Source organism: Heterodontus francisci, chromosome 9, assembly GCF_036365525.1.
Source record: "Heterodontus francisci isolate sHetFra1 chromosome 9, sHetFra1.hap1, whole genome shotgun sequence".
Lineage (NCBI taxonomy): Eukaryota > Metazoa > Chordata > Chondrichthyes > Heterodontiformes > Heterodontidae > Heterodontus > Heterodontus francisci.
The window spans coordinates 49388427-49413721 of NC_090379.1; the positions used below are offsets into that span (position 1 = coordinate 49388427).

General features: G+C 42.4%; 1 protein-coding gene across 1 annotated transcript in view; it reads left to right on the forward strand.

Annotated features, from left to right (window-relative positions):
• Positions 1 to 25295, forward strand: part of tdrd9 (tudor domain containing 9) — a 174151-nt gene that overhangs the window by 3604 nt on the left and 145252 nt on the right. The window contains 2 exon segments of the mRNA XM_068038305.1: positions 17499 to 17599; positions 19955 to 20118. Of these exon segments, the coding sequence (XP_067894406.1) occupies positions 17499 to 17599; positions 19955 to 20118 (265 nt within the window).

Genomic DNA, 25295 nt, shown 5'->3' on the forward strand with positions numbered 1-25295 from the left:
TATGGGGAACCTTATCAAATGTCTTCTAGAAGTCCATTTAAATAAGATCCATGGACATTCACCTGAGCACTATTTTATTTACTTCTCAGTGGTGGTGGAGGATGGGGCACAAGTCAAGTGGGTAGCTTTGTTCAGGATGATGTTGAGTTTCTTGTTTTGGAACTACACTCATCCAGGCAAGTGAAGGGTATTCCAACAAATTCCTAACTTGTGCCTTGTAGATGGTGGAAAGACCATGGGGAGTCTGAGGGTGAGTTACTTGCTGCAAAATACTGAGCCTCTGACCTGCTCTTCTAGCCACTACATTTATGTGGATAGTCCAGTTAGGTTTCTGGTGACCGTCAGGATGTTGATGCTGAGGGGTTTGGTGATGTTTAATGCAGTTGAATGTCAGGGGGACGTGATTAGATACTTGTGTTGGAGATGGTCATTGCCTGGCACTTGTGTGGTGTGAATGTTACTTGCCATGTAACAGCCCGAGCCTGAATGTTGCCCATGTCTTGCATGTGGGCACAGATTGTTTCGTTCTCTGAGGAGTTACAAATGTAGCTGAACACAATGCAATCATCAGTGAACATTCTCACTTCTGGCCTTACGATGGAGGGCAGATGATTGAAGCAGCTGAAGATGGTAGGGCTCAGGGCACTGCCCAGGGGAATTTCTGCAGTGTATCTTGGGCTGAGATGATGGGCCTCCGAGAACCACAACCATTTTCCTTTTGTACGAGGTATGATTCCAGCCAGTGGTGCGTTTTCTCCTGACTCACTGACATCAATTTTATGAGGGTTCCTTGATGCCACGCTCGGTCAAATGCTGCATGGATGTCAAGGGCAGTCACTCTCAACTCACCTCTGAAATTTAGCTCCTCTGTTCATGTTTGGATCATGGCTGCAAAGAAGTTTGAATGTGAGTTGTCCTAGCATTTTCCAAAATGAGTATCAGTAGGCAGATTATTAGTAGGTGCTGCTGATAGCACTGTCACTTGCACCTTCCATCACGTTGATGATTTGAGAGTAATGATGGGGTGGTAATTTGCCAGATTTGATTTGTCCTGCATTTTGTGCAGTGGACATACCTGGGCAATTTTCAACATTGTCCAGTAGATGCCAGTGTTGTAGCTCTACTGGGTCACTTGGCTAGAGGTACATCTAGTTCTGGAGCACAACTCTTCACTACAACTGAGATGTTATCAGGGCCCATAGCCTTTGTTGTATCCAGTGTGCTCAGTCATTTCTTGACATCATGTGGAGTGAATTGAATTGGCTGAAGACTGACATCTGTGATGGTGAGGACCTCAGGAGGAGGCCGAGGTGGATCATCCAGTCAGCACTTATGGCTGAAGACAGTTACAAATGTCTCAGACTTTTTTTTTGTATGCATGTGCTGGTCTCTGCCATTATTGAGGATGGCGATGTTCATGGAGCCGCTTCTTCTCGTTCATTGTTTAATTGTCCACCACCATCACGACTGGTTGTGGCAGGACCACAGTTTTGATATAATCTTTTACTCGTGGGATATCTTAGCTCTGTTTCTAGCATGCTGATTCTGCTGTTCAGCATGCATAAAGTCCTGTGTTGTAGCATCACATGGTTGGCACCACATTTATGGTACATGTGCACCTGGCATGCTCTCCTGCACTCCTCATTGAGCCAGGGCTGATCCCCTGACTTGATAATGCAGGAGGGAGGGATATACCTGGCATGAGGCTACAGATTGTGATGGAATACAATTCTGCTGTTGCTGATGACCCACATCAACCCTTAGGTTCCCTGTTTTGAGCTACTAGATCTGTTCTGAATCTATCCTATTTAGCGTAATGTTGGTGATACACACCATGACGGAGGATGTCCTGAGTCTGACGTCCATAAGGATTTTGCAGTTGTTTCTCTTAGCAAAACTGTCATGGATCGGTGCATCTGTGACAGATAAATTAGTGAGGACAAGGTTTTTCCTCATTTGATTCCCTTGCCACCTGCTGCAGGCCCAGTCTGTCAGTTGTGTTCTTCAGGGCTCGGTCAGTTGTAGTGCTATCAAGCCACTCTTGATGGGCATTGAAGTACTCCACTCAGTGTACATTCTGTGCTCTTGCTACCCTCTGAACATCTTCCAAGTGGTGTTCAACGTGGAGGTGTACTGACTTATCAGCTGAAGGAGGGCAGTAGGTGGTCAACAGGAGGTTTCTTTGCCTATGTTTAACATGATGCCATGAGACTTCATGGGGTCTGTGGTCTCAATGTTGAAGCCTCCCATGGCCACTCCCTCCCAACTGTAAACTATTGTGCCACCACCTCTGGTGGATCTGTACTTTTGGTGGGAGAAGACATACACAGAGATGGTTATTTAGGAATCTGGGATTTTGGCTGATAACTATTATTCTGAGTATGATTCTGTCAAGCTGTTGTTTGACTGGTCTGTGGGACAGCCCTCCCAATCTTGGTACAAGTCCCCAGTTGTTAATGAGGATTTTGCAGGGTCGGCTGGGAGTGCCTTTGTTGTGTCCAGTGTCTAGGCCTACAGTCGGTGGTCCATCTGGTTTTATTATACTTTTTCATTGTGGGTAGGTACAACCAAGTGGTTTGCTAGGCTATTTCAGAGGGAAGTTAACAGTCAATATTAATGGCTTGGATGAAGAGACAGAGAGTAATGTATCTAAGTTTGCTGATACAAAGCTTGGTGGAACGGTAAGCTGCGGGAAGATGTGGAGAGGCTGCAAAGAGATATAGACAGGTTAAGTAAGTGGGTGACAAGATGGCAACTGGAGTATAATGTAGGGAAGTGTGAAGTTGTTCACTTCAGTTGTAAAAATAGAAAAGCAGAATATTTTTTGTAAGGTGTAAAACTGTTAAGTGTTGATGTTCAGAGACACATGGGGGTGCTCGTTAACGTGCAGGTGCAGCAGGCTATTAGGAAGGCAAATGGCATGTTGGTCTTTATTGCAAGGGTGTAATGAAGTCTGGAGCTGAGTAGTCCTGGTGGAACCCAGACTGAGCACCAGTCAGCAGGCTTTTTGTGAGTAAGTACAGTTTGTTAGTACTGTTGACGATACCTGCGTCATTTTGCTGATTGAGAGTAGACTGATGGATTTGGGTGGTGGGGGGTGGCTAATTGAGCTTTCCACTTGTATTTATAAATATGCAATTTGCTAATGTTGAGGTACTGTGGTGATATTCCCTCGCTGCCAACATATCTGATTTGAGATCTGGAATTAGCTGAATGTGTAATTGTGAGAGAAACGTATGTCATACCATACACGATATAATAAAACCTTTCTCCTTTCAAATGCTCTAATGAACATTTGTCTGTTAACAAGTTTTGGGTTTGCCTTAGATACTTGGGTGCAGCAGTGTTGTTTGCTCCCATAAACAGTCTGAATATCTGATGTTTAGGGGGTATGGTCATGCTACCCAAAATCTAACTACATTTATGTATCCCAGGGCTGTAATTATAGGACCCCCTTGTGATCAGAACTAGATATGTTCTGTTTTCCATATTTGCTTCTCTCATTTATTTGAAGGCAGATTGTGAATCCTAAGAAGAGGCCAAATACAAATTGTTAAGCCGTTTCATTTCACTGACAGCAAATGAACATGCCAAAGAACAATCACAGCAAATTGCACTTCTCTAAACAAAAAACAATTCTCTCCCCAATCCACCCCCCCCAACCCTCAAATATCCTTTTGCTCTTACCTTTGACTGCTACTAATTGAGCAAAGGAGCCAACTGTATTTTGAGCTTCCAGCTCTGGGCCTCATACTTCGATTTCAGTCTTTTGTTGAAAACCATGCCTGCCCTGTTTCCCTTTTCTCTGTTAATTTTGACCCCAGGAAATAGAGAAATGGTGTCTTTGACACCTTTCTATGTAGGGATTCACCAGTATGCACGCGACAGACAGTTCATGTGTCCCATGTGAATAGAGTTGTCCTCAGTACGAGATGTGAATATTTGGCGATCTGAAATGAGGTGACTGATTCCTTCTTGTCTCTGGTGATCCTGGCTAATGGATCTGCTTCTGTGTGAAATAAGCTGAGTGTGTGGTCGCCCCCAGACTGACTGATCAGGCATTAATACACATTCTCCAAAGCCTGTAGCCCTATATAACTTGTGCAAATTCATTTTGTTTAAAAGCACAAGCCTTAAATGCAATCTCCCAAATACTTTTTTTCTTCATGAAAAGGATCAAAAATCCTGAAACCTCAGATATTAATGCTGTATTGAAGTCTGCATACTTTTCAGAGATCCAGTAAACCAGTCTTTGGATTTTCAATTTTTTTTAAGTCTTCCAGAAATGAGTATGTTTCAGGTATTAAGCATTTTGTAAACTTACAATAATCGTCGGTGCAATCAGTGAAAACTTTTGTTGAAATTGATTCTACGGAGTGAAATATTTTGTATTTTAAGATAGAATCATAGAAATTTACAGAACGGAAGCAGGTGATTCAGCCCATCTTATCCGCACTGGCTGACCAGGCATTCAGGATAATCTCATTCCAATGAGAGAGAAAAATTCCAAGGGGAGGGCCCACCATCTGTGGTTAACTAAAAAAGTTAAAGATAATATCAAACTCAAAGATAAAGCATGTAATTGCGCAAAGATGGGTGGCAGGTCAGAAGCGTAAACAGAATATAAAAAAACAAAATGACTCTGATTAATAAGGAGGGAAGTATTGGAGTAAGAGAGAAAGCTAGCTAGAAATATAAAAACAGATAGTAAAAGTTTCTATAGATTTTTAAAAAAGAAAAGATTTAACAGTCAGCATGGTTCCATAGAAAGTGAGTCTGGGGAGTTACATACGAACATATGAATTAAGAGCAGGAGCAGGCCACTTGGCCCTTCGGGCCTGCTCTACCATTCAGTAAGTTCATGGCTGAATTGATTACTCCACATTTCCACCTACCCCCGATAACCTTCCACCCCCTTGCTTATCAAGAATCTATCTACCTCTGCCTTAAAAATATTCAAAGACTCTGCTTCCACTGCCTTTTGAGGAAGAGAATTCCAAAGTCTCTCAACCCTCTGAGAAAAAACTTTCTCCTCATTTCTGTCTTAAATGGGCGACCCCTTATTTTTAAACAGTGACCCTTCATTCCAGATACTCCCACAAGGAGAAACATCCTTTCCACATCCTCTCTGTCAAGACCCCTCAGGATCTTGTATGCTTCAATCAAATCATCTCTTACTCTTCTAAACTCCAGCGAATACAAACCTAGTCTGTCCAATCTTTCCTTGTAAGATATCCTGCCCATTCCAGTTATTAGTTTATTAAACCTTCTCTGTACTGCCTCCAAAGCATTTACATCCTTCCTTAAATAAGGAAACCAGTACTGTACACAGTACTCCAGATGTGGTCTCACCAATGCCCTGTATAACTGAAGCATAACCTCCCTACTTTTGTATTCAATTTCCCTCGCAGTAAATGATAACATTCTATTAGCTTTCCTAATTAAGTGCTGTACCTGCATATTAACCTTTGCGATTCATGCACTAGGACACCCAGATCCTTCTGCATCTCAGAGCTCTGCAATCTCTCACCATTTAGATAATATACTTTTTTATTCCTCCTGCCAAAGTGGACAATTTCCCACTTTCCCACATTATACTCCATTTGCCAGGTCTTTGCCCACTCACTTAACCTATCTATATCCCTTTGTAGCCCCCTCATATCCTCTTCACAAGTTGCTTTCCTATCTATCTTTGTGTTGTCAGCAAATTTAGCAACCATACCTTCAGTCCCTTCATCTAGGTCATTTATATAAATTGTAAAGAGTTGAGGCCCCAGCACAGATCCTTGTGGCACACCACTCATTAGATCTTGCCAAACAGAAAATGACCCATTTATGCCGACTCTCTGTTTCCTGTTAGCTAGCCAATCTTCTATTCATGAAAATCTGGTAATCCCCTACACCATGACCTTTTATTTTCTGCAGTAACTTCTGATGTGGCACCTTATGCCTTCTGGAAATCCAACTATAATACATTCACCGATTCCCCTTTATCCGCAGCACCTGTAACTTCCTCAAAGAACTCCAATAAATTGGTTAAACATGATTTCCCTTTCACAAAACCATGTTGACTCTGGCTGATTACCTTGAATTTTTCTAAATGCTCTGCTATAACATCTTTAATAATAGCTTCTAAGATTTTCCCTCAGACAGATGTTAAGCTAACATCTCTACATTACATTTCTAACATTTACCAGTTCTGATGAAGGGTCACTGACCTGAAACGTTAACTCTGCTTCTCTCTCCACAGTTGCTGCCAGACCTACTGAGTATTTCCAGCATTTCTTGTTTATATTTCAGATTTACAGCATCTGTAGTATTTTGCTTTTATTTTAGTGTTTAATTCACTGCCACTTCTCTTCCAGGAATGCCTATCTTGAAGTTCTGCTCTTCTCTCCGACGGGATTTTCATTTGTCTCCTTTACCTTGTTCACCTTCATTGCTTTCTATTTCCCTCCTGATGTTTGACAAAGTGTCTGCCAAAACTCGTTTTCACAGCCACATCTCCTTCCTCAGTGACTGACTCCGGCTTCGACTTATTCCACGTGGATTCCAACTGAAGTTTCATCCTTCATGTTTTGAATCCACCATTACAGGTATCTCTGAGAAATACAGCGTTCCTCAGACTGCTGTTCTCGCTGCGTTCTGAGATCCACACTCAGTGCCATGCGCCGCCACATGTACACACTGGACCTCTTTCTCCAAAGCACTGCCTCACCTTATCTCAAAGCTGTTCTACTCCGCAGTTTCATTCATCCTTCGTCTTCTCCGACGCATTCACAAAAAACTTTTTTTCTTCCTTTCATGTGTAGGAACGCAAGCTCCAGCAGCTGATGGGGACTAATGCCCCTCCAGATCCTTCTTCCCCTTCTGATCTGACCCCTTGCCGTGTATTCACTATACTATCTGACTTTCTCCTCTCTGATGCTGAACGTTCTGTACTCAGCAAAGGACTCCGTTTTATCGCCTTACGCCCCCACCTCAATGAATTTCACGCTCAGGGCGACGTTGAGCTCTTCTGACGCCTTCGCCTCCAGGCTCACTTCTTTGACCAGGAGTCCTCCCCTCGACCAGCAAAGTCATTCACCCGCCTCCAGCATTCTCCCTCCACCTAGACCCCTCCCTCTGGCCTGTTACCCGCTCTTGATCTTTTCATTGAAAACTGCCGGCGAGACATCGGCCATCTCAATTTCTCTGCCCGCCTCACTCTAACCTGTCCCCCTCTGAAGTTGCTGCACTCCATTCTCTCAGGTCTAACCCCGACATTGTCATCAAACCTGCAGAGAATGGTGGTACTGTTGTTGTCTGGCGCACCGTCCTCTACCTTGCAGAGGCTCAGTGCCAACTCTCAGACACTTCTTCCTACTTCCCCCTGGACCATGACCCCACCACCGAACATCAAGCTCCTGTCCACGGGACTGTCACTGACCTCATCTCCGGAGATCATCCCTCTACAGCTTCCAACCTCATAGTCCCGCAACCCTGGACAGCCCGTTTCTACCTCCTCAAAATCCGCAAACAGGACTGTCCTGGCATGCCCATTGTTTCAGCCTGTTCCTGCCCCACTGAACTTATTTCTTCCTATCTTTTCTCCCCTGGTCCAGTCTCTTCCCACCTACATCCGTGACTCTTCTGACGCCCTATGTCATTTTGACAATTTCCAGTTTCCTGGCCCCAACCGCCGCCTCTTCACTATGGACGTCCACTCTCTCCACACCTCCATCCCCCACCAGGATGGTTTGAGGGCTCTCCGCTTCTTCCTTGAACAGAGGCCCAACCAGTCCCCATCCACCATCACCACCCTCCGCTTGGCTGAACTTGTTCTCACATTGAACAACTTCTCCTTCAACTCCACTCACTTCCTTCAAGTAAAAAGTGTTGCTATGGGTGCCCACATGGGGCCTAGTTATGCCTTGTTCCAGTCCTACTCAGGCCCCTTCCCCAACTCTTTTTTCGGTACATTGATGACTATATTGCTGCCGTTTCCTGCTCCCACCCTGAACTGAAAAACCTTGCTTCCAATTTCCACCCTTCTCACCTTTACATAGTCCATCTCAGACTTCCCTTCCCTTCGATTTCTCAGCCTAATCCCAGAGATAGAGACAATCTACTAATATTCGTTATAAGCCCACCGACTGCCACAGCTACCTCGACTACACTTCTTCACACCCTACCTCCTGTAAGGACTCCATTCCATTTTCCCAGTTTCTCCATCTCCGATGCAACCTTCCATGACAGCGCTTCTGATATGTCTTCCTTTTTTCTCAACCGAGGATTCCCCCCCACTGTGGTTGGCAGGGCCCTTGACCGTGTCCGGCCCATTTCCCGCACCTCTACCTTCACCCTTTCCCCTCCCTCCCAGAACCGGGAAAGGGTTCCCTTTGTCCTCACTTTCCACCCCACCAGCCTCCACATCCATAGGATCATCCTCCGCCATTTCCGCCATGTTCAGCATGATGCCACTATCAAACGCATCTTCCCCTCCCTCCCCTGTCAGCATTCCGAAGGGATCGTTCCCTCTGCGACAACCTGGTCCACTCCTCCATTATCCCCAACACCTCGTTCCCTTCCCACGGCACCTTCCCATGCAATCACGAGAGGTGCAACACCTGCCCTTTTACCTCCTCTCCTCACTATCCAAGGCCCCAAACACTCCTTTCAGGTGAAGGAGCGATTTACTTCTACTACTTGCAATTTAGTATACTGTATTTCCTACTCACAATGTGGTCTCCTTTACATTGGGGAGACCAAATGCAGATTGGGTGACCGCTTTGCGGAACACCTCCGCTGAGTCCGAAAGCATGACTCCGAGCTTCTGGTTGCTTGCCATTTCAGCACCCTCATTCTGCTGTCATTCCCACTTGTCTATCCTGAGCTTGCTGTAGTGTTCCAGTGAACATCAGTGCAAGCTCGAGGAACAGCACCTTATTTACCAGTTAGACACGCTACAGCCTGCCGGTCTGAACATTGAGTTAGACAATTTCAGTGCATGACAGGCCCTCCTTTTTACTTTGTTATTTTTTTTTAAATTTATTTTTCATTTGTTTATTTTATTTCATTTTTTTTAACCATGTGCCTACCCACTTTTTTTCATGTTTGTTCTTTGGGCTAGGGCTGTTCAGTTTTCTGTCAGTTAACACCCTCTTTGCACCAACGCTTAGTCTTTCAGCACACCATTAACGTTTGCCATTGCAGCATGATCTTCTGGTCAGTTATTCTCTGTGACCCTCTGTCCTGTCAACACTTTGCCTTTTGTTATCTCTTGCCCCATCCCTGCTTTATTTGCTTAAAACCTGTATTTCTAACATTTGCCATTTCTGATGAACGGTCACTGACCTGAAACGTTAACTCTGCTTCCCTCTCCACCGATGCAGCCAGTCCTGCTGAGCATTTCCAACATTTCTTGTTTTTATTTCAGATTTCCAGCATCTGCAGTATTTTGCTTTTATTATTCAACATGGTGGCTCCTCATCAGAGCCCTTTCCTATCCTGAATGGCGTGAAACAGGGCTGTGTTCTCGCACCCACACTTTTTGGGATTTTCTTCTCCCTGCTGCTTTCTCATGCGTTCAAGTCCTCTGAAGAAGGAATTTTCCTCCACACAAGATCAGGGGGCAGGTTGTTCAACCTTGCCCGTCTAAGAGTGAAGTCCAAAGTACGGAAAGTCCTCCTCAGGGAACTCCTCTTTGCTGACTATGCTGCTTTAACATCTCACACTGAAGAGTGCCTGCAGAGTCTCATCGACAGGTTTGCGGCTGCCTGCAATGAATTTGGCCTAACCATCAGCCTCAAGAAAACGAACATCATGGGGCAGGACATCAGAAATGCTCCATCCATCAATATTGGCGACCACGCTCTGGAAGTAGTTCAAGAGTTCACCTACCTAGGCTCAACTATCACCAGTAACCTGTCTCTAGATGCAGAAATCAACAAGCGCATGGGGAAGGCTTCCACTGCTATGTCCAGACTGGCCAAGAGAGTGTGGGAAAATGGCGCACTGACACGGAACACAAAAGTCCGAGTGTATCAAGCCTGTGTCCTCAGTACCTTGCTCTATGGCAGCGAGGCCTGGACAACGTATGTCAGCCAAGAGCGACGTCTCAATTCATTCCATCTTCGCTGCCTCCGGAGAATCCTTGGCATCAGGTGGCAGGACCGTATCTCCAACACAGAAGTCCTTGAGGCGGCCAACATCCCCAGCTTGTACACACTACTGAGTCAGCGGCGCTTGAGATGGCTTGGCCATTTGAGACGCATGGAAGATGGCAGGATCCCCGAAGACACATTGTACAGCGAGGTCGCCACTGGTATCAGACCCACCGGCTGTCCATGTCTCCGCTTTAAAGACGTCTGCAAACGCGACATGAAGTCCTGTGACATTGACCACAAGTCGTGGGAGTCAGTTGCCAGCGATCGCCAGAGCTGGCGGGCAGCCATAAAGGCGGGGCTAAAGTGCGGCGAGTCGAAGAGACTTAGCAGTTGGCAGGAAAAAAGACAGAAGCGCAAGGGGAGAGCCAACTGTGTAACAGCCCCGACAAACAATTTTTTCTGCAGCACCCGTGGAAGAGTCTGTCACTCTAATATTGGCCTTTATAGCCACTCCAGGCGCTGCTCCACAAACCACTGACCACCTCCAGGTGCTGCTCCACAAACCACTGACCACCTCCAGGCGCTTACCCATTGTCTCTCGAGACAAGGAGGCCAAAGAAGAAGAAGAGGCGGTTGCACTATACTTTAATTTCCAGAAGGCATTTGATTAGGCGCCACATCAAAAGTTATTGCTGGAAATAAAAGCTCGTGATGTATGGAGTAACAGATTGGTATGGATGGAAGATTGACTAGCTAACAGGAAACAGAGGGTAGCAGTGGAAAGGTGCTTTTCTGAATGGAGGAATGTGACTAGTGGTGTTCCGCAGGGATCAGTGCTGGGACCTTTGCTGTTTGTAGTATATCTCAATGATTTGGAGGAAAATGTAGCTGGTCTGATTAAGTTTGCTGACGACATAAAGGTTGGTGGAGTTGCGGATAGTGATGAGGATTGTCAGAGGATACAGCAAGATGTAGATCGGTTGGAGACTTGGCGGAGAAATGGCAGATGGAGTTTAATCCGGACAAATGTGAGGTAATGCATTTTGGAAGGTCTAGTACAGGCGGGAAGTATACCATAAATGGCAGAACCCTTAGGAGTATTGACAGGCAGAGAGATCTGGGCGTACAGGTCCACAGGTCACTGAAAGTGGCAACGCAGGTGGATAAGGTAGTCAAGAAGGCATACGGCATGCTTGCCTTCATCGGTCAGGCATAGAGTATAAAAATTGGCAAGTCATGCTGCAGCTGGACATAACCTTAGTTAGGCCACGCTTGGAATATTGCGTACAATTCTGGTCGCCACATTACCAGAAGGACGTGGAGGCTTTGGAGAGGGTACAGAAGAGGTTTACCAGGATGTTGCCTGGTCTGGAGGGTATTAGCTATGAGGAGAGGTTGGATAAACTCTGATTGTTCTCACTGGAACGACGGAGGTGGAGGGGCGACATGGAGGTTTACAAAGTTATGAGTGGCATGGACAGAGTGGATAGTCAGAAGCTTTTTCCCAGGGTGGAAGAGTCAGTTACTAGGGGACATCGGTTTCAGGTGCGAGGGGCAAAGTTTAGAGGGGATGTGCGAGATTAGATTAGATTAGAGATACAGCACTGAAACAGGCCCTTCGGCCCACCGAGTCTGTGCCGAACATCAACCACCCATTTATACTAATCCTACACTAATCCCATATTCCGACCAAACATCCCCACCTGTCCCTATATTTCCCTACCACCTACCTATACTAGTGACAATTTATAATGGCCAATTTACCTATCAACCTGCAAGTCTTTTTGGCTTGTGGGAGGAAACCGGAGCACCCGGAGAAAACCCACACAGACACAGGGAGAACTTGCAAACTCCACACAGGCAGTACCCGGAATCGAACCCGGGTCCTTGGAGCTGTGAGGCTGCGGTGCTAACCACTGCGCCACTGTGCCGCCCAGGCAAGTTCTTTGCACAGAGGGTGGCGAGTGGCTGGAACTTGCTGCCAGGGGAGGTGGTGGAAGAAGACATGATAGCGACGTTTAAGAGGCATCTTGACAAATACATGAATAGGATGGGAGTAGAGGGATACGGACCCGGAAGTGCAGAAGGTTTTAGTTTAGACAGGCATCCAGATTGGCGCAGGCTTGGAGGGCTGAATGGCCTGTTCCTGTGCTGTACTGTTCTTTGTTCTAAAGTGGGGGAAAATATATGGTATTACTGAATCTAACTGTTGTCACTAGCGATTTTGATAGCTTGGTTAATAAGTTCTTAACGGAAGCAAACAGACTGCTTTATCAGGTTCATGTTTACTTTTAATTAGCGCATGAAGAAAAATATTTTAGCCTTCGAACAGGATTCAAAATATTAGTTTCAAAATATTAGTTTCTATTCCTAATTTAATATACAAGTATTTGCAGTATTGAGCATAAAATATTTGTACAACATTTGATATATTTACCGCTAATTTGACAACGCAGCAAACTCTGATCAACAATGTCTAACTTGTCCCCATAGTTGAAATTTTTCAAGTTCACTGATATAGTGAGAGGAAATCAGTTGGTAGACCTATGCCAATGCAGTGACGTGGCACCTGAGTAGTCAAGGACAGAATATGGTCAAAGAGGAGGCACCAGGGCTCGAGTCAAATTAAATTCTGTTTTTAGTGAAGCAGCATTAATTCTTAATGTTCATTAATCTTTTTCCCTCAAGCTTGCCAGTACTTGTGTTTGCTGCCAAGAGGGCGTTTCAGATGTCTTTGGGTTTTGCCTGATGTTATAAGGTACTAACCAGATAGACGATCCTATCCCATTTTAGTTTTCTCTGCTGGGGGGGAAAAAACTAGCTTCCATCTAATGACTTCCCATTTGGCTCAGTTCTGATTGAGAACTAAGTGAAGTAGAGAATTGAACATGCCTTTATACAAAAGTACTGTGTGATTTAAGAGATGGACAACCTGGAATGATATAACCATCTATTTTGAAGACAGGTGTTGTATATTTAACATTGCTGATAGTGCTCTTATTATAGTCACATACAAGTTTACAGCTCATTGTGTTGAATTGATTATACCTATGCTATTTTTGAGGTGGTACCACTCATATATTTGCTATCATTCTTTTTCTCATTCTCTCCTTCACAATGACAAGGCCCAGGCAATCTTTTTGTCCCAGCTACTTTTAATAATCTGCATAGTGCGGCAAGAGAATTTTTTCTAAGCAGGCAGAAGGTTACCTTAAAATAACTGCTTTGTCAGGTTTCTGCAGACTATTCTCTTACTATAAACTAGACTATCCACAGATCTGGCAGGAGATCATGGGTGAATGCAAAGATAAAATATGTTTAAGAATGAAAGTTGTGGATTTAGGTAATATATAATTGAAGAACTTGGATGTGCAATCCTTTATTCCAAGACCAATAGTTAATATGCAAGCTTTTAAAATGTGCATATTTGCCTGACTCTTCTATAGATCTTTTCAGGATTCTGTTTCAAGGAGAAGTAGTAGATCATGTTTTGAGCAAATATATTTATAACCTGCCTTAAGCAGTCTGACAAATTTGTTTCCAGTTCTTTCAGTGGATATGCTTCTTCGACATTCTAAAAGCAGCTCCCTTGCAACAATGTAACATGTGTCACACTGAACATAACAGATCAGCCAATAATCTGATGTTTGTCATAAGATTTCTGCTTTTTAAACACATATTCCGTAGCAGTGTATTTTTTCAGAAAGCGCTGTTAGTACTGTGTGGTTGTTGCTTTCAGCATCTGTTCCTGCTGTAATGACCTTTACCTCATACTTTTGGTTCGGGTTGAATTTTTTCTGATTCGCCTTGAAGAATGAATTGAGTAATATGACAGCTAGAATTGTTTTTGTTGGATTTTTTTTACTCTGTTTTGGGAAAACAGCTCTGAAATTGGTAGCTTTACAGAATGAAAAGAAACAGGGTTGGTATGTATGGTACTTGCATGTTGATAACTAACCACTAGATGTCAGTAAGTTGTAGCATTGTGTTCTATTATTTTGTTACTCTGACAGAATAGTCTGGTGGATATGGAACTAAAAGGAGCTAGTTATTACCACACTAGTTTTGAGTGTTTAGTCAGACATAATGAGGCTGAGCTACTTTTTTTGCCTCTACTGCTACATGCCAGAACTCCAACTTATCCAGTTGTTAGCTACTTTAAAAAGGTACTGTGGAAGAAATGGGCAGGGGAAGGTGCAATTCTACCAGTGTTCAGATCAACACGAAAACAATGGACTGGACTTTGCAATGAAAACTTGGCTCAGCTCAGATCGAACTGTCAGCAGTTTCTGGAGTCCTCACGCACGCAAAATAACATGCAAGTCCAGAAGTTTCTGTCTGTGTTTCTTCCTTCTTCAGAGTGTTACGGCCTGGTGAGAAGTGGTAGAATGGCTCCCCTCTCATTCCACTTCTTGGTTGACTGCAGCAGGTGTGTTAATTTTAAGAGTTTGCTTGCCAATTTAGTGAGTGACTGACTGTTTAAGTGCTGTGCCTGCAAAAGACATGCACAGACAAGTTTTCTTGGAAGGTTTAAAAGAAAAGGAAATAGCATTTCTTATTCTTCATACCTGATGAAAATAATAAACGCTTCAACTCACACATGCACCCAAGAGATTCTCTCTCTCTCACACACACACACACACACACACACACACACACACACACACACACACACACACACACAAGGAGCAAGGGTAGGTTAATTTGTTTGTGTGTCCAAAAGAAAGTCAATCATATATAAATCCTGTAGGGTGATTCGTTGGATTGTTTCAGGGTGTGTTTGGTGCTTTTTCCTGGATTCTGCGCAGAGGCGGTTTACAGTATTGACAGACAATCTCTGTCTTTTCCTCTGAAGTCAGCAGCTGTTCGGTTTACATTGAAGATATTGCCTGTGGTGTTTGGTCATATACAGGCAGGGCACACGCACAACGGCTGGAGAGAGAGAGGGACCACAAGTTCTCTTGTTATCCACTCATGGTCTGTTTTCACTCGAGAAACAGTCTCTTTCTACCACATAATCTCGATTCCCAAACTAGCCAGTTACCAAATATGGTCACAGCAAGCTGGGAAATCCTCATTACAGGTCCATTGTCTAAAGTGATGAGTTTAACTGACCGGTCCGCACCCACCTGAATAAACAGATTATGTCTGACTGTCCCCTGAGGAGTTCAGGTAATGGGCTGTTCACACTCGTCTAAACGAAGCTAAGGCTCCTTTCTGATAGCTTTGTAATTTGCAAGGTGAAGTCCTGTAAATGTTCAGCCATTTTACAAACTGCTTTTTAGGCCACTTAAAAATACTGTCAGTCTTTTTAAAACTTATCCTGTGGTTTCAATCCACTCAATAAATAGTCATTTTTGATGAAACATGGCTTCTAAAGAAGAGGGTGCACTGTTGAGGCACCCCCAGACTTCAGTGATTGGGGAAATCTTTGAACTGCTGAGAACTTCCACTCTTAGACTATTCGTCTCACTAAATACCTTTGGAAAAAGTTACACTTAGTTGAGGGGTAATTTTTTTTGATGGCTTACTAACTTCATCATTACTTCATAAACACCCTGACTGGACCTGTAAAGCTAATTTTATATTTGTGGAATGTCAAATGTCTCTGATATAAAAATTTCCACATTCTTTTTTTTAAGTTGGTTTTATTTGGTAATATTTCGGCCAATCATCTTTTGCCTTCTGTGTGATGCATTACAGTTGTGATGTCTGGTTAATGTTTTTGGGGTGTGAAGCTCCAAGGCCACACTTTGAAAGGTGTGTTGCAATCTATGTATGCAAGACTAAATACAATAGATACATATAGAATGTCATTGGTGTAATCTTGCCAGAAGGTTGACTGCCATGGATCTCCACCTGTCTGTCTGTCCTTAACATTCTGCATAGATCAACTGCATCCAGTCCATTATATCAGTCACCCATTTTCTCCTCTGCTTCCCTTTCCTACATTTTCCGTCTATCTTTCCTTCCAATAATTGTCTCTGTCTACCCTCTGCTCTAATGATGTGAACGAAATATTGTAGCCTGCTTTGTTTGATGTTTTGCGTTAATTTCCTCTTTTCGCCAGCCATTTCCAGCGCTTACTCATCAGTGTTTTTATCTGTAGGATGTGTAAACCATCCTCCGATTATGTCCACATCTCGAATGCATTCAGCCTATCAATAGTCTTTGTTGTCGATGTCTCCAAGGCATATCACACTGGCAAACTGTAGCACCTCAGCATTCCTTTCCTAAGATTCAGGGTCAGTTTCTTTGATGTTGACAAGTCCTGTATTCTGACAGCTCGTCTTGGCTTTCTCAATTCTCCTTCGGATCTCTCAATGACATCTCCCATCATCTGATAATTTGCTCATTTACTTCATTTTTCACTTCCGAGGTAAGGTCTTTGCTTATCACCATAGTCACAGTTTTCTTCACATTCATTCCTAATTCATATTCCATACTTTTTACTTTCACTTTGTTCACAATTTCCTGCAGTGCCTCTTCTGACTTTACAATCAGTGCTGTGCCATCTGCATGTATCAAGTGTTGCAACCTGGTAGATCTTCTGTGTCTCTGAGGATAGCTTCGCTGTACAGGTTGAACAGTTTTGGGACATAATATGCCCCTGAAGCACTTCTCTTTTGATTGGGAACTGCCTCACAAGCCGCATTCAAGTCTCATCACCGCTGATTGATTTCAGTATAGATTCTGAATGACCCTTTTCTCATTTCTGTCAATTTCTAGTTTGTTTCAGCATTCCATTATTTTCTGATGGTAGACACTGTCAAATGCCTTCTCATAGTCTATAAAGAATACTTAGACAAGTTTTTGCGCTTCGATGACTACTGTCAAGTTAAAGATGACTTCTCTTGTTCCTTTCTTGGGTCTGAATCCTGATTCACTGTCATCTATCTCTGTTTCTATAGACTGGTTATTTCTTTCCAAAATGATTATTCAAATCATTTTTATCACATGGTTCATGAGACTTAATGTCCTGTGCTGTGAACATGGTAGGGCTTTTGATTTCTTTGGGAGCTTAATGAGCACTGACTGCATAAGATCCACAGGTATGAATCTTGTTCTGTAAGTTTTGTTGCAGAGGTCTGTCAGTATCCCAATGTTAACATCATTCAGGGCTTTCAGGCATTCTGTTGGTATCTCGTCGATTCCAGGTGCTTTCTTTGCTTTTTGATCGCTGCACTGACTTCTACCTCTATTATCTCTGGTCCTTCTCTTCCCTCTGGTGGTACCAATTCATTTCTGTCTTCATCATCATACAGCTCACTCAGAAGACAAGGGAATATGTTTATGTGCAGTGACTAGTGATGTTTAAAAACTTGGTTGTCAAGAAGTTTAAATGAAAAATTGTGAAGTTAACATTTGGAAGAAATATTTGAGCATAACCAACCTTTTTGTTTGTTTCAGCTGTGAATTAGAAGAACAGATGACCAAACCCGAATATGGAAACAGCTCTACAGATCAAAAGGAGCCACCAAAATCTCATTGGGAGGTTTTTTATGAAGCAGGTATGATAGAAATGGATTGTGTAACTGACAAAAGTTTTGACAAATCAAAGATTGGATTTGTACTTCAAGTCAAAAATGGTACAGCAAATCTGTGTTATCTAATCCAGAATAGTAGTTCATGCATGAGACTCTTCATACAGAGTCACAGATTGCAGCATGTACTTGTGGAGTTGCTGAGCAGCTATGTGGCAGCCAAAACATTTGTAATAACTTTCAAAACAAAATGAGTATTTTTTTTATTGGATAAGAAATTGCATTGTCTATATATAATCAGGATGATCGATCCAGACCGACCTGCAAATAAGCTTCAAGTGTCTCAATATCCAAACTCACATAGAAAGCACCAATTGCAGTATAGAATGTCCTTTCTTTCTCTCCATCAGGCAACCCTTCCACCCTTCCCCAACTTCTGAGCATGATGCTGTAGTTTGTAAAATAAAGTTAGATTACTGCTGGAAAATCCCTGCAAATATTGCAAGATTAAGCAGAATTAATTTGAAATCCCCGAACTTTGAATCTGTGCCTTAATTATATTTAAAATGTTCCATCCGTAAATACTTCCTGTTGACAAAACTTAATTTCTTAGTTTGACATAATTTTGTCAGTTTTTTCCATTATAAATTCCTATGCCTGCATCTAAAATGAACAATGCTAATATGAACTGGTCATGCAGTGATTACTGCCTCTCGCTCGTGGTGATATTAGAGCTTCTGTTGTGTCTCAGTTTTAGCACCACTTGTGGCCCTGTAGAGCATTTCTGTCTTTCAAGTGGCTGTCCCACCTGACCTCTCTGCTCCATTTTGACAATCAGAACACTGAAGTTCAAACTTAAAACATGCTGTATAAAATGGCGATTGACATTATACTCAAATGCGCAACATAATTCACAAGGGGGGTTCACTTCCATTCGTGACAAGTGCGATGAAATTCTGCATTTGCCTGGATGAGTGCAGCTCCAACAACGTTCAAAAAGTTTGCCACCATCCAGAACAAAGCAGCCGCTTGACCAGCGCCCTATCCACCACCTTAAATATTCATTATTCTGTCATCTGAGTACAATGGCAGCTGTGTATACCATCTACAAGATGCACTGCAGCAACTTGCCAAGGGTCACGACAGCATCTTCCACTCTGCCCTGTACCACCCGAGAAGAACAAGGGCAGCAGACATATGGGAGTACTACGACCTGCATCTTCCCCTCTGAATCACACACCATCCTGACTTAGAGCTCTGTCTCTGTTCTTTCACTGTCACTGGGTCAAAATCCTGGAACTTCCTCCCTAATAGCATTGTTGGTGTACCTACACCGCGTGGACGGCAGTGGTCCAAGAAGGTGGCTCACCACTGCCTTCTCAAGGGCAGTTGAAGATAGGCAATATACACTGACCTTGCCAACAATGCTCACATCCTCGAATGAATAGAAAAAATTTGCATTTTTGGGTGAGCTTTGGGCCATTTGATGCCCTCATACTTTTCTTCTACATTTGCAGATGTGTCACAATTTCATTCCATCCTCAATTAGGGCTGCTCGATCCCTCTACAATTAAAACTACTTCTCGCTTGAGTTTCTCCAAGTGACACCCCCCCCGCCAATCCTTCCCCTTACTGCTATTAGATAGAGACTTGTGTATTGCCAATGCATGTGTTCTATAAATTTAGTTTGACAAAATAACATTGTTTGGAGGGCTTGTGTTACGATTCAGATACTTAGTTTTTTGCATGCCTAAGCTGGACTACTTCCACAGACAAGCCCACTGTTGAGTTTTGGCATTCTGATTATATTGCCAATGGAACCTTTGGTGTAATAGATGTAAAAATGCCACTATTAAATTAAATGCACATCTTGAGAGATTAGATTCATAGAACAGCAAAGTTGGGAAAAGTGGATTAAGATTTAGACAGAGCATCTGTAATATTGTTATGCTCGCCACTGATTATATATTGGTTAGTACAGGGCACTCCTGATCATAAGATGTTTCATTTGTGGGCATCTGATCTGCAATGACATTTATATGTCTGTGTGGCAAGTTGAAAATCTTAGCGCAATGTATCCAGAATTAAACAAAACAAAAAATTGGAGATTTTCTGAACTTCATTCTTTGCAGGTTTATATGGTTACTTGCTGTCTGATTTTATATTTCTAATTATTTATAATTTAGTTCCTTGGTGAGTAATGGTATGGTGACAGTGTATTAAGTTTAAAAAAAAATGCTGATTTTGCCCTATTTAATCATATTTTCTTTATATTAAACAAGTATTTTAAATTTGATAGGTTAAAGCATAAAAACTTGTTTACATTTTCGCAAATCTACTTTGGAAAAAAGTTTTTTCAGTTAAACATTCAATGTCTTCCAGATGCAGACAACAGTCTGTTGGAAAAGGATGATGATGATGAAAACTTTCTTAGCATTTCCCTTCTGAAGTCAAGACCTATTCTTCACACTTTCAAGACAATAACTAATACAGAAGTGGCAGACTACAGATACCCAGAACTGCCAATTACCAAATATAGGGAACAGGTGGGAAGGCTGTTTGTGCTACTTAATCCAGTGCTGTAAGGAAATGTTGAACTCTTGATTTAAGCAGGTGTAATTGCAAACAAGGCTTTGTTGTAAGCTACATTTTTCACAAGACCATAATACTCACCATTCTTTTCTGCAGCACCTTCTCTCAAATAAAAGTCTTAACTACTGAGTATTTTGATTCCAAAAAATTATAACTGAGTGGATACCAAAGCAAAACACTGCTGATGCTTGAAATCTAAAATAAAGAAAAAAACGACTTGCATTTGTTTTGCGCCTTTTACGACCACTGGACATCTGCAAACTCTATACAGCCCATGAAGTACTTTCTTTTGAAGTATAGTCACTGTTGGAAACACGGCAGCCAATTTATGCACAGCAGGCACCCACAAACAACACTGTGATCATAACTAGATAATCTGTTTTTTTGTGATGTTGATTGAGGGCTAAAAATTGGCCAGGATACCCCCGCTCTTCTTTGAAATAATGCCATTGGATTTTTTACATCTGCCTGAGAGAGCAGACAGGGCCTCAGTTTAACGTCACGTCCGAATGATGGCATCTCCAACAATGCAGCACTTCCCCAGTACTGCACTGGAATGTCAGCCTTGATCTTTGTGCTTAAGTCCTGGGGTGAGACTTGAACCCACAGAGGTCAGGTGCTACCATCTGAGCCATGGCTGATGCATAAAACAGAAAATGCTGGAATACTCAGTCAGACAGCATCTGTGGAGAGGGAAACAGAATTAATGTTTCCGAACTGAAAAATGTTATAGGTGTAACAGATTTTAAGCAAGTACAGACGCAAGGAAAGAGGGACAGGGGAGCAAAGACCAAAAGGAAGGTCTATGGTAGTGTGGAAGGCAGGAGAGATTAAAAGGAGATGGTAATGGGGCAAGAAAGTAAAAAAAAAAAAATTGGGTCCAGAGGAAGTGTAAATGGGCAAGCAGAATTATCATCAAAAGTTGCTGTCCAAAAACACAAAACATTTTTTAAAAAAAGGATGAAATTGTTGAACCCCATGTAGAGTGCGGAAGGCTGTGAAGTACCTAATTGCAAGTTAACTCTTTCTCTCCAAAGATGCTGCTGAATATTTCCAGCATTTCCTGTTTTTTGGAACTGATTAGATGTTGTTCCTGGGTTTTGTTGTGTGTATTGTAAAGCAGGGAGAGGCCTCTCTGAACTATGGGAGGAGTGGCTGTGAGGAGAGACCATGAAGCACAAGGGGAGTGTCTGTGAGGAGAAGCCCCTCTGCGAGGCATGGAAGGAGTGCCTTCAAGGAGAGGCCATAAAGCATGAGGGGAGCAGTTGTGAGAAGCCTCTCTGACGCAGGGAAGAATTTGAAAAATTTTACTTTACCCCGAGTGTGGTATGTAAACTCTAATACTATGTGATGGCATTGTTGCTTGTGCCAATAGACAATGTAACTTTGGTATTGCATTATTGAAGTTCTTCTGGAAAGGGCCATAATTTGAGTTTGCTTGGCAGATTTCATAGTGCAATGACCTGTTTCATTCTTGGTGTTGGTTTGAAACATGTTGTGGAACTTGTGGTTATAGATATTCGTCGATAATTGGCTGCCATTAATGGTACCATTCCAGCACAGTCAAATGTACAGATGCTGTAAATTACAAATCAAGCATCAGTGGCTTATACATATTGGCAGATTGAAGAAGTCAATTTAAATTGAATGAGGCAGAAATAATAGAATATATATACTTTGTGTTGGAACTAATGTGACATGGTTAGTAAATCTCCTGTAATGGCTTCTTTTCTCATTCCTGCATAGTTACCTCCGGAATCCCCCAAGGGTCTATCCTTCACCCCCTCCGATTTTCTCATTTACCTGCTGTCCTTGACAGCATCATCTGAAAACCTGACATCAGGTTCCACATGTATGCTGGCAACATACAGCTCCACCTCACAACCACCAACACTTGACACCTCCACTGCCTCTGAATTTGTGTCTCTGCTGGTCCAGCATCCAATATTAAATGAGCTGCAATTTCCATCAGTTAAATAAAGGGAAGATCGAAGCCATTGTCTTCAGCATCCGCCACAATCTCAGTTCCCTCGCCACTGACTCCAACCTCCTTTCTGGCCACTGTCTGAAGCTGAAGGAGATTGTTCATGCCCTCAACATCCTATCAGATGCTGAGCTGAGCTTCCAACTCCATATCCTCTCTATCACTAAGCCCACCAACTTCCACCTCCATAATATTACCTGTCTCTGCCCACCCACTGCTGAAAATGTCACCAATGCTTTTGTTACAGACAGACTGCTTATTCCAAAGCTCTACTGGTCGGCCTCCCATTTTCTACCCTGTCTAAACTTCAGCTCATCCAAAACTGCTGCCTGAATCTGTATCGTAATTCACAACATTCACCCATCACCCTCTCGCTGACCTACATTGGCTCCTAGTCTAGCAATAATATAATTTAAAATTCTCATCCTTGTGTTCAGGTTCCTCCATGGTCTTGTTCCTTTTTATCTCTATAACCTTCTCTAGCCCTATAACTTGTCACGTGAACAGCTCAGATTTCCTTCACTGTACCACTGGTGGCCCTGCCTTCAAATGCCTCAGCCTAAGCTGTGGAATTCCCTCCCCATACTCAGCTTCTCTACCCCTCCTCCTTTAAGGTCCTCTTCTTTGACCAAGCATTTGGTCACCTTTCCTAATATCTCTTTATGTGGATAACTGTCGAATTTTGTTTGATCCTGTGAAGTGCTTTGTGACATTTTACAGTGTTAAAAGCTCGATATAAATGCAAGTTGTTGATGATGTAGTAAAGGCAGCAGTTCTTTCACTTTTCTTAACGCGCTGCTCTACTTTTGTAAAGTAAGAGTCGTGTCAGAAAGCTCATGTAACAGTTTGGATTGATGTTGAGCTCGTGCTTTTCAGAGAAAGTTAAGTCTGCTGTTTGCTTGTTCAAGTATTATCGTTGTGAATCCTCTGTTTGTATGAGCTCCAACAGTAGCTTTGTGCACCTGTTCTGCAATCTGTAAATAGTGCTATTCTTTCTGTTTGGTATTAATTTAATCTTTTTTAAGAAAACAGTCTTGGTGTTCAGGGCATTTTTCTTTTGGGAGAAGGAGGCTTAGTTTTTTAAAATAAAACTGCCCTGAAAACTGCAGTAGAGAAAGCTGCAGTTGAGTGTTGTATGTAAATTATATAGTAGACGCAAACAAATGTGCTGTTAACCAGATTTTGTTCGAGAAAGTATAAAAGTTATCATTCAGTTTTCAACCATTTCTATTTAAAATTGTATACTACTTCATTGAAGTTCTATTCTATATGGATTCGAGATAGTAGTAGGATCCAAACTGATCAGTGTCAAATCTTTCTGACATTTATATATGCTGGGCATGAGTGCCAAAATTGTTACAAATTTAGATACTCCCTGGGGTATAGCATCATCAGTTACTCCTGTAAGTGGACCTTGCATCCCTTTTGGTCATTTAAGTGGTCATTGGATAGACATATGGATGAAAATGGAATAGTGTAGGTCAGATGGTTTCACAGGTCGGCACAACATCGAGGGCCGAAGGGTCTGTACTACGCTGTAATATTCTAATTCTAATTCTACACTTAGTACACAACAATAGTGACTTGAGGGTGATGACATTTAGACTGCCTGTGGGCACCATATATGGTGATCTCCAGATTATTCAATGAGATGTTGATTGTAAACCGACAAATTTTTTTATTTTACATTAAAAGCATGAATGACAGAATAACGCTCCTGCGCCGAATTTCAAGCATTTCTTAGTGCTCTTTGTAATGGCAAAAATTTTACAAACTTTGTGCTTGATATAGGCCTACCTTACTGTACCAGTTGGTATTGGTAACTTTAGACAGAGACTTTGCCTTGCTCACTGTTACAGACTGAACACTCCTACAGGGAGTCTTTTTCCACACAAAGGGAAAGACAAAGCATAAACACTGACCTTCCTTCAAGCGCCACACAAAGCTACCATCTCAAACAAGGAACTCTTAACTTTTCCACAGCTCTTCCTGCCCCTGCTGTTTAAGACATCTGCTGTAATGAATGGAAGTCATTCTGACATTCCAGATGCAACCAATTCTCGTCGGTAATAGACAATCACCCCACATTATCTCAGATTAATATATGTGAGAAATGCAATTAAAGTTGCTTGTATGCTAGTTAATTTTCCCCCAACAACATCCTACGTAATTTGTGCATTATGGATCCCTTGTTATTTGAATTTAACTTCATAACGTCATAAATTAATCAAAAATGCCAATTAGGTGAAACATAGCAACAACTTAAAGATTCAGTTGAGATATGAAGGCTGGAAATGACTTCACATAACTTTCAAGTGTCACAGCAAATTGGAAGTAACCTTATTGCTAAATCAAGTTATGCATGGAGCATGCATGGAGTATTGATAGCGTATGGAAAATTGAGCATGACCTTGTATACTTTGTTTTTATTTGTTAGAAAGTTCAGTAATTCTTGTGTACTGCACGTATAAATTTCATGATAGAAATACCAAGTAAGGTGGTTTAGACCACGCGATATTGAAAACCTATAACAATTCTTCATATTTGCATAACAATTTTTTTAAGTGCTGGGAGTGACTATTTCCTTCATGTTTAATAAGTGGAATAAAATTTTAAGCTTATTTTTTAATAAATTAGTTTACAATTTTATTGCGCATAAGTGCACAGAGGAAAGCTTGTCCTCATGCAACTAATCAAAGTAGCAGTAATGGTGCTGCAATTAACCTTACAACAGTTTGCATTTATGTAGCTCCTTTAAATGTCATAAAACAGCCCCAAGGCTCTTACAATAGTGTTAACAAATAAAACTTGGCAGTTGACTAACCGACCACTAAGGCATGTGATCAAATGCTTGGTCGGGGGTGTGTTCTAAGGAATGTTTTAAAGGAGGAGAGAGAGAGATGGGCGTTGAGGTTCAGAGAGGAAATTCCAGACTTTAGAGGCTGGACAGCTGAAGGTGTGGTTACAAATGGTAGAGTGAATGAAATTTGGATTGCCCCAAAGAGGCCAGAATTGTGGGAGCTCAGAGATCTTGGTTGGCTGTAGGGATGAATGAGATTAGAGATGTGGAGGGATTTGAAAACAAGTTTGAGAATTTTAAAATTGAGCAACTGCTGGGTCGGGAGCCAATGTAGGTCAGCAAGCATA